The sequence below is a fragment of the Benincasa hispida genome, chromosome 11, assembly GCF_027475165.1.
Source record: "Benincasa hispida cultivar pf3 chromosome 11, pf3_genome.v1.1, whole genome shotgun sequence".
In the NCBI taxonomy this organism is placed as follows: domain Eukaryota; kingdom Viridiplantae; phylum Streptophyta; class Magnoliopsida; order Cucurbitales; family Cucurbitaceae; genus Benincasa; species Benincasa hispida.
The window spans coordinates 57,461,669-57,472,179 of NC_143488.1; the positions used below are offsets into that span (position 1 = coordinate 57,461,669).

The 10,511-nt window shown below is 33.6% G+C and overlaps 1 protein-coding gene across 1 annotated transcript; it reads right to left on the bottom strand.

Moving 5' to 3' along the window:
* Positions 1–7,920: 7,920 nt before the first annotated feature.
* SDR2 (NAD(P)-binding Rossmann-fold superfamily protein) lies at positions 7,921–9,175 on the bottom strand. The gene is made up of 2 exons (XM_039049354.2): positions 8,949–9,175; positions 7,921–8,853 (listed from the first exon to the last, which is right to left on the bottom strand). Exons 1-2 carry the CDS (start codon positions 9,035–9,037, stop codon positions 8,022–8,024), a joined length of 921 nt encoding a protein of 306 aa, XP_038905282.1. The 5' UTR covers positions 9,038–9,175; the 3' UTR covers positions 7,921–8,021.
* Between the last annotated feature and the right edge of the window lie 1,336 nt (positions 9,176–10,511).

Sequence of the window (10,511 nt, forward strand, 5' to 3'; positions counted from 1 at the left end):
ATCGCATGTTGTGAGCCTTCGGGTTTTGTACCTTATGCGTATGTACGGTGTCCCCTTGGGACCACCACTTAAGTTTATGATTATGCCCCTCCGGGGACACTACCTATGAAAGCGTGCCTTCGAGTTCACCCCTTATGCTTGTGCTTATGTCTATGCCTACGATACATTTTGTGTACTTGAGTTCCAATAGGAAAGCTAACAATTCACCTTGTGACCTGGCCATTGGGACATGATATTGCTTCCGCCCTTATGTTTCTATTTATTTGATATATTTGGGTTAGGAGTCTAACATTTAAAACTTTGGTTATTTCACTTATTCATTTATTAATTAATAAATTTTCTCAATTTGTTTTAAATTAGTGTCAAGGATACCCCGAACGATATTTTCAAAATTTTACTGTTTGAGTTTTATTTAATGGAATAAAAGTTTTATTTCTTTTGTTAATTTTTTCTTCGAGAAATTTATTGTCCAGCCTATGCATGATTGTAGTAGAGTCCTAGAAGTACAATAGAGATTTGAGTCATTACAATTGGTATCAGAGCCTAAGTTTAGGTTATGTAGACTAACTTATTAGTTAAGTCCAGATTTTCCCATTGACCTCAAACGAATTCTTCGTCATCGTCAGATATGCCGTTTTAAAAAAAAATCCTTAGAATTGTATGTACCAAACTCTACCAGAATTATGGATGCACTTGACAAGTTTCTTGTTAGGGTTTTTGACAAAGCTGATTATGTGATTTTAGAAGACGGCACCATGAATGAGCTCTAGGGCCACTCGAGGTAAGAATGTTGTCGAAGAGAATGAACCGCATGTTAGTTTCAACAAACATGCAGCGGAAGAAGACAAAATTATTAAGCATTATAATTCATCAATTTTAGTTTCAAATTTAAGCATGTTCATTAAATGAAAAGAGGGTTTTAGAAAGACCTATGAAGATCTTCTTCTTACTTCAAATTTAGTTGCAATCTACACCTCCACTGGTCGTGAACCACCAGAAGATCTTCCCTACTATCCTCTAGGAATCTTAGATTGAGTTGTGTGACTCAAAATAAGCTGGAATTTGGGAAGAATTTGAGAGGAGAATCAGCCAATTTCTGGTCTAGTGAAGAACACTTACTCGAACCTATCCTTTCCAGAAATTCTCTACCTTGCATGTCCTTTCCTCAGCTGAACTACAACATCCTTCAAATCTTCATCAAATGAAGGCACACCTACTTGGTGGATTTAGTGAAATTAGATGAATAATATGGCTTTTAGTCATATCCAATAAACAAAGCTCCTTGGTTATCTTATGTGAACTTAAGCATGTATATGTGCGATACAAGTGAATCATGCCTTAAGTGATAACCTAAATAGACTATAGTATAAGGATTAAGAAGGGATACCTGATCCTAGTGACACTACGGATACGACCCGCTTTGTAGAGATTTGCAAGTGTTATCAACTACTACAGATGGTAGATACTGACCATTCATATGGAGACATGTGAGCGGGGGTATCCTATACAAAAAGTTTGTATAAGACCCGAACCACAAGATGATTAGACTCTATATATAACGCCGTTGATACTAGAGACTTACATCTCACCTAAACGACCATAGGTAACACGACCTCAATCCTGAGTGTTTTGAGAACTCCTACCTTTGAGGGTGGTCCTTTGATTAGTATGGGTGAGAGGCCAGATTGTTAACTCAATATGCCTACCTTTTTGGGGACTTGTCTGATTTGGGAGTTGGGAACTCAATCCACAAGATGGAATTCACTCCTTTCCCGAAGCAGGGATAAGAAGAGAGATTACTCCCTTAAGGGTTGATTTTGGGGCTTGAACATAGTGGCCACAACTTCTCTTTGGAAGAGAGAACTCAGTCATAGTAGGACTATGACTTATGTTCATTAGAGGAATCAGTGGTACTTAAGGAATTATTGGGGGTATCCAATCTTTCGTCCGCATCTTATGCACACGTTCCATGGCTCTGCGCGCCTTTCTCCCCGTCAGTTTCGCGCAACAGTTGGCCTTCGAGGCCTATAAAAGGCGTGAACCTTTTCATCAGTTTTCACTCTCATTTTTCATTTTCATAGATTTTCTCTCTCGACCTCTTCTTGCTTTCCATTTTCCATTCCTGTTTTTCGAGCATCTCAATCCTAAAGGGTGTTGTTTTTCAATCGGGTACAGTGCAACTCTGATCGAGACAATTTTGTAAATTCTGGGCTATTTTATCCTAGGGACGATATGACACTTCTATAGAATTGCTTACATACTTGGACAAAGCTGCGAAACGTCTTAAAGAGAGTAAGATCTGTGACTCAGCCTATAACAAGTTTCGATTTTGTAGGTTCTGTTTTTTCCTGACAACTATCATTCGTGACAGTTCGCTGCTCATAAATCTTGACCGTCAGAAGATAGCCGATCCCAACATAAAATAGGGAGTTTAAGCAAATAAAACTCGAGGAGGAAGCGCCACAATGCTGTGATTTTGCATTAGATGCAAAATTTCTCTAGTTCACTTCCTCCACATTATGGCTGTTCCTTTCTAATTCTAACTCAATAAGGTGTGAAATGGGTGAATATAATAAACTTATGTACACACTGACTCAATTAGAAGAATCTTGTGATTAGTTTTAGTTGGTTTTAGTCAATGGTTATGGGTTCAGAGTGTGTTTATGTTAATGTTGCAAGGTAGTCCATTCCACGTGGGTGTCCTATCCTTTCCTCTACAGGTTTCTCCAACGACTTTTAGTGCAGCATAATGGATTGGATTTTGAACAAAAGAGAAAAATAAAAGTATTGTATGGATTGCACCTATTTTTATGAAATTAGAATGTGACAAATTTTAAATTTTTTTTAATACTTTTTTAAAAGAAAAGAGAGCTATGAGTTAAGTGTAATTTAGATTCTACTTACAACTTTCACGATACGATGCTTTTCTCGTCCTATTTACTTCCCACTAAAATATAAATTTACATCATTTTGAATTTCACATATGTTTTGTAAATCACTTGAGTAAACTTATTAATTTTCCTCCTTGACTTGCCACGCTGTCACAATTCAAAACCTTAGCAAATACTGTGTTCCAAACTATACTATAATTATTGTACCTAATTTCACACCGGCCTTCTCCCAACTTGCTGGGGCAGCTACGATTTGATCTATTTTCTTTAATTAATTAATAAGCCAATCTAAGTCATGATTTGGAGGGAAACTATGGGGATTGAATCTGGGTTTGGTGGAAGAATATGTATTGTGCGTTCATACCAAAACCAAAAAGCCTGACGGAAAGGAAAATTACAAGTCGAAAACTTTGAGTTGATGTTTGAATTTTCAGTGGGTCAAAATTCAAAAAGTCTGGAGAATAAGAAGCAAGTACTTGGGCTTTGCATTTTGGACTTTGACAACCTTCCATATCCTTCAAACAAAACATGTTGCCTTTATCATTTGAGATGTTTATGCCAATGAGTAGAATAGTGAACCAAGTCTAGAAAATTGTGAATTTCTAGCTCCTTAGTGTACGAAATTGATAAGATATAAAATTAATATTTTTTAATAGTGGTACCCACAATTCCTTAGGTCAAACAAGGAGTGGAGTTCACAACTCTTCAAATATTTTACTTTGGTGCATTTTAAGATGAATTTATCTTTATACATCCTATTATAGTTACACATAAGATATTGAGAAGATATTGTCACATGACACACAATTGAATGAAATATTGAATATAGCTTAAGATATATCGAAATATTTTTTTTATCAAAGAATTCAAACGACGGAGAAATAAAAGAAATGAGTTAATTGGACTCATCACATGGATTCTCACTCACCTAATTTTGCTCAGTTCTCACAATTGTAAATGCAAAAACCAAAGTAATACATGTTCTTAATGGCAAATTGTTCAAATAATGAGTGCATAGATTAATGACCCTTCATAGTTTGTTCTCAAAATGGCATGTTTGTACCCTCTCTTTCACACCAAAATTGGCATTTATGTAATAATATAATGTCAATTCTTTATTTTTCTCATCTTGACTGTTTCTGTTTGTTTGTCCACTCGAAAAATGTTCCAAGAATGTAAAGAGAGATCCACTTGACGATGGTCTGCCAGGTTAATAAAGGTAAAGTAAATAATGATATTTGTTTTTTTAACTGGTTGTCTAAAATAAAGTATAATTAATCGTTGATGTTAATGTTTGTAATAACCCTTGTTGTCTACTTTACTTCTTATTTTAATGTTTGTGTGCATTGAAAAGAGTATATACTTCCGGCTGGAATTTCTGACTTTTTCCTCCTCCCTTCTTTACACCCCTCTCTCTCTCTCACCTCACTGTGACCTTGCCTCGCTCACTGTCCAATCGCACCTACCTTTTGCTTCTTTGTATTTTCTTTCTTATTTTTATATTAAACTCCCAATGAAGAGCTTTTATTTATTCCCTTTTCCAAGGAAAACACCAACGTCCCTCCGATTCCCACAGGGCTCTCTCTTCTTCTCCATTCCCCCTTATTATATTATTGTTCAAAATTCATATAGATAACAATTTAGAGAACGTTTGAGGTAAAGAGTTAGTTATTATATAATTACGTTATAATAATTTGTGTTTGGAGTGTAAATTATTTTAGTTTGAATTATAATAATATGTGTTTGAGGTGTAAACTATCTTAATTTGAGAAAAAAAATAGTAAACATTATAGCAAAAAAAAAAAATGATGAATGTAAAATAGTAAAAACTATAGCAAATAGTAAATACGGTAATAAATGAGGGTTTGAAGATAGTGTTGATTGCAGTTAATTGAAAGTTTTGAAATAGTATTTACATTATAATCTTAAGATAGCCTTGCCCCAAACGTCCCCTAAATCTCTAATTTGCTTAGTTCATCTTATATAAAATATGTGTTAACGATTCAAAGATTTATGCTTTGAATCATTTACATCTGTATTGAAGAAAATGATTGTCTAAAAAAACAGCATGTTTGTACATAAGTTTATAGTATGTATATAACTTTTAAAATGGCATTAATTAAAAAAAAGTTTAAATTTTGGTCATCCAATATTGAAGGTGTGTTTGGGGCAAGAATTATCTAAACTAATATAATAGTTTGTATTTGGAGTACAGATTATTTTAGTTTGAGTTATAATAGTATGTGTTTGAGGTGTAAACTATTTTAGTTTGAGAAAAAAATAGTAAACATTATAACAAAAAAAAATGATGAATGTAAAATAGTAAAAAGTATAGCAAATAGTAAATACGGTAATAAATGAGAATTTGAAAATAGTGTTGACTACAACTAATTAAGAGTTTTGAAATAGTATTTATTATAACAAAAGGTGATTATTAGTCTTAGGATAGTCCTTACCCCAAACGTCCTCTGAATCTCTAATTTGCTTAGTTCAACTTATATAAAATATGTGTTAACGATTCAAAGATTTATGGTTTGAATTCTTTATATCTATTGTATTGAAGAAAATGATTGTCTAAAAAAAAAGCATGTTTGTACATAAGTTTATAGTTCGTATATAACTTCTAAAATGGCACTAATTAAAAAAAATCTAAAATTTGGTCATCCAACATTAAGTGTGTGTTTGAGGCAAGGACTATCTTAAGATTATAATAACCACTTTTTGCTAGTAAATACTATTTTATAATCCCTAATTAACTATAGTCAGCATTATTTCGAGTTACAGTATTTAGTTTTTACTATTTTATATTCATAATTTTTTTTGCTACAATATTTACTATTTCATTCTCAAACTAAAATAATTTACAGCTCAAACACATAGTATTATAACTCAAACTAAAATAATTTATACCCAAACACAAATTATTATAATTTAATTATAATAATCTAGAACTATAATAATCAAATTCTTATTTGAAATGACCTTTAAATATTTAAATAAGACCATGTAAGCGACTCACTAAACTCAAAAGTCAAAGGAAAGCCTAAGAGGCGTACAGAACATCACAAAGCGTTGAACAATGCTTTAGAAGAAAAATAAATAAAATACCACAGAAATTGAAGGCAAAATTTTCTTTGGTAGAGCCGTAGACTACCTAACCCTTTGAATGCCAATTATGACTTTTCTTCTTCTTTTTTTTGTTTTTTAATTTATATTTTTAACATTTGGTTTGGGCCACTTTAATTTCACATATGGAATTGCCTATAGAATATGGGGGAAGATTCGTTCTCTTGATTTGAACAGATTCTCATCTGTATTCATGTCCCTTATATTCAGAATTACACATTTTAATTTTCAACAGTTCCTACATTAAATTTATTTTTCTTCAACTTTCTTGTGAATTAGCTAGGACAATAATTCATGTCTATGTTCTACTATTGTACTACAAAATTGTGGATTTCTTTTTTTGGAAAAAAAAAAATAGACGAAAGAAAAAGAATAACATTTCTTTGACTTAGGCATAATAACTGTTTGCTTCGTATATATACATATATGTTGGTATGAATTTTTATATAATTTTGTTGGCACTGAAAACTCGCATGCGTTGAAGGCTTCTTGCATATTTGATCGACTTGCTTCTTTGGTCTCGTTTCGCCTTCAAGGTTAACTTGCTTGAGGGTATTCACATCGTTGTGGTGTTAAGCCAACCACACTTTGATGCCTAAGTATAGAAAGCATATAATTTAGCTATGCATTGAGAGCATGGTTAGAGTTCTCCTTTAGACTTTACTTACTTCTTTCCCTTGGGGTTATAGAATGGGATTGTTTATAATGTCTTTCTTTTGACACTACATATAACATCGGTGATATCAGGAGGATTGCAACTCTCAAGGATACAAAGCGCTAGAACGAACTCAATCCTGCTTGGGACAACCTCCTAGCCGAGCTAACTTGTAGATGATGTCACACCAGTGAGGTGTTGTATCACACACTTCAATTCTTAAGTCAACAAAATCAAGTGTGTAATAGGGTTAAAGGCACCATGAGTGTTGGAACTTCACTCTTTATATTACTCTATGACTATCCTTCGCTTGGAGCTTGTACCCTAATAATAGGATATGGCAAGGTCGTTAGACGGTGAGGACACAATTAACTTAACCAAATGATTACCATCTTTGTATAAGGAGTTTTGAGCTTAGTATTCTCACTCATCGTCTACAATGATCTTTTTCAACTCGAGCTTCGAGGGTTTTATGGGGCCCAATCTTTTTTTTGTACCTGGACCTTAATTGAGAATTGACTGATAACATAATTAATTAATCAAGCTAATTATAATATTATGTACTGATTTTGGACTTAAAATTATAATTTTTCTTTCTTATAATATTAATTTTAAATATAAGAACATAAAAAGAACAAAAAATATTATTGAAACTCGTCTATTCATCATCAGAATATTTTGTACAAATAAAATAAAAGAGAGAAAATTTGATATAAATTGACGGATAATGATTAAGTTGCATCTAATCTCATGCATCGTATTTAACTTATATGGTAAAAAAAAAAATATATAAGTAATTAAATTTTGTAAATATATATATATATGTAAAAGTAATTAAATTTTGTAAAAAAAAAAAATGCATGACAGGATTTTATTAGAGTGCTATCTAGTTTGGACGAAGATGGGCAGTGTACCCATTTTTTTCCCCTAAATTGACCCATGAGGGAACCAAGACAAATAGAAGTTATTACGAGGTTAAGATAACGTCAGCCTCAGCGACAAAGACAAATTAATGGACTAGGATCTCCAAGTTCTTGCCATCCAATCATACTGAAATAACTTGGCATCGTATACTGTTTTCTTTTTTATAGTTTGATTTCGTTGACGTTGTCATAAAAATCAAACCTCCAACAAAATTCTCCCCCACCGATTAAATAAATTCTCTCTCTGAATACAGGTAGAACAACTGACTAATATCCGCATATTCATCTATTGTACTTCAAATATTTATAGAACAACAAACAACAATTTTAAAAATAATTATAAAAATTAAATTAATCCTACTCTAAAAGTACAACCAACAGGCATATCATCAATACCTGGAAAAAAAAATTTTAAAAAATAAAAAATTACAAGCCAATACAATTATTGGAAGTGGTAATTCCACCATCAACGACGAGATTATGGCCACTGATGTACTTAGATTCATCACTGGCCAGATAAAGCGCGGCTTCGGCTATGTCCTTAGGCCTCAATGTGGGGCCCTTCAGATTGGCCAGACCCCTAACGAACTCCTCCATTTTGTCCACCTCAGCCGCCGACGGTACCCCGAAGTTCATACATTGGTCCTCCTCGTCCACGTCAGCCCTCCACGCGTTGACGAGCATCGACGTGGCAACTCCGAAGGGGGAGATGCAGTTGACACGTATGCCGTAGCGGCCGAGCTCGCAGGCGGTATTCTTTGTGAGTCCGACAATGGCGTGTTTAGATGCGGTGTAGGCGTGTGGGCCAAGGCCGCCCAAGACGCCTGCCACACTGGCAGTGGAGATTATGCATCCGGTGGCTCTGGGAATCATCACGCGCGCTGCGTGCTTGATCCCTAAGGCAACGCCCTTGACGTTCACGCGCATCACGCGCTCGAACTCGTCAGGGTCAAAGTCAAGGATGCTCTTACGGGCCTTGGATTGGCTGCCAAGGACTCCGGCGTTGTTGAATATGATGTCCACTTGGCCGTGACGGCACACGGTGGTGCTGACGAGGTTCTCCACGTCTTCCTCGGAGCTGACGTCACAGTGGACGAAGGAGACTGGGAATGGAGAGAGCGTTTCGGCCAAAGTCTGGCCGAGGACATCCTCCACATCCGCGATTACTACTTTGGCGCCGTGTTTAGCGAATAGTCTCACTGTGGCTTCTCCGATTCCCTTGGCGCCTCCGGTTACGATAGCCACTTTCCCCTCCAATCTAAAATTACCAAAAACATTATTATTTTTAACTAAAATAAAAAAAAAGACTTACAATTAATGAATGAATGAATTAATTAATTAATGAAAGATTACCTTTTATGGAAAGAAGGGGAGTTATTGTCTCTTCCCAAGAGGTGAATATTGGTCTGAAGTGGTTGCTCGGGAAGCAGTTGGGCAGTCATGGCTTCACAGAGAGAGACAGAGATGAGAGAAATGAAAGTAAGGAGGAGGATGTGGGTGACAGAGAAATAATAGAAGGGGATATTTATAGGAAGAGGAATTTATGAAGTTGGTGAGTGTGTGTTCGGGGCTTCGCTTCCAACTTCAAGGAAGCTTCCTCTTTAGACCCTATTTTCCCCCTTCCTCAAAAAAAAAAAAAAAAAACAAAAAACAAAAACAAAAATTGTAATATCAAGAAAATGCGAGCACCAAATTAGGTGTATTCTAGCTATCATTGTAAAAAAAAAAAATGTTTCTAAAAACACTATAATATATTAATGCAGTAGTCCTTCCATTTCGCTTAGATCGAATCACTGATCATCGAGATAGTGATATTTATTTGTATTGATTCGTTTTCATACTTGCGATATATTTATTTTAACTGTTTTAAAGTTTAAAATCATTTAAATATATAAATTTTAGTATATAAGATGCCCAATTAATATTCCTTAGAGTTAGTTTACATTTTGTTTGATTAAAAATTTGTTGTTCTAAATTTTTAAGTTGAGTTCGTGTGGAATAAATCCTCAAACTTTAAATAATGTTTAGTATTAGTTTCTAAACCATTGATTTTATATTTAAGTAGAAATTTTATGTTATTTAAGTACTAAGTAGTGACTAAACTAAAATTAAAGTAAGTAGTTCTAATCTATACCATACAAAATGTTGTAACTTTCAAAAACCCAAGTTTAGGAAAATCTTCAATACTTAGTTCTTATTTACTATAAATATTAATTAAAATCTTAGATTAATAACTAAATCACCCTATTTCATACATATGCAAATCGATTTAAGTCGATTATTTTCAAAGTTCATTTTAAAACTATAAACGTAACTTTCCTAGATGATTAAGAGAATTATTTAAATGCAAGAATTAACATAGATTTATGATAAATCTAAATAGCCAGCAATATATATTTTTTATCTTCTTTTCTTTTATCTATTTTTTCAGATAGAATTATCCAATAATTGTTCATGCAGCTTTGTTGAGATTTATTGAGACGAATATTTTGATATAAATTGATATACATATTTTTTAATTATAGAAGAAAACATCCGACCCTTTAGAGAAAAATATATGGGTACTAAATAGAGTAATATGTTTATAATAATAATAACAATAATAATTGGGGGTTTCCCAATAATAGCAGGAGTAGGACGCTCATTTATCCACGTATTTGTACTATAAATATAAAAAATTAAATTAAAAACAAAATGTTTGGGAGGGTAGGGGCTAAGGCTAAGGCGGGTCAGGTAAGCTAGAAGGTTTGCTTCGTTAAAATGGAATCAGATCAGATTCGAGTCAACAGCTAAACTCCTTCAACTCACTCCAAGTTCAAACTCAAATATATATAAATATATTTAAATATTTGAAAAATTCTCACCAATAAAAAAAAATATAAAAATATTTACAAAAATAGTAAGAAAAAAACATGG

Excerpts from the sequence above, each read along its gene's own strand:
- SDR2 (XM_039049354.2), bottom strand. The coding sequence starts at position 9,037 with ATGACTGCCCAACTGCTTCCCGAGCAACCACTTCAGACCAATATTCAC. Across the intron at positions 8,854-8,948 it reads TCCCCTTCTTTCCATAAAAG|ATTGGAGGGGAAAGTGGCTA; the intron begins GTAATCTTTCAT and ends TGGTAATTTTAG.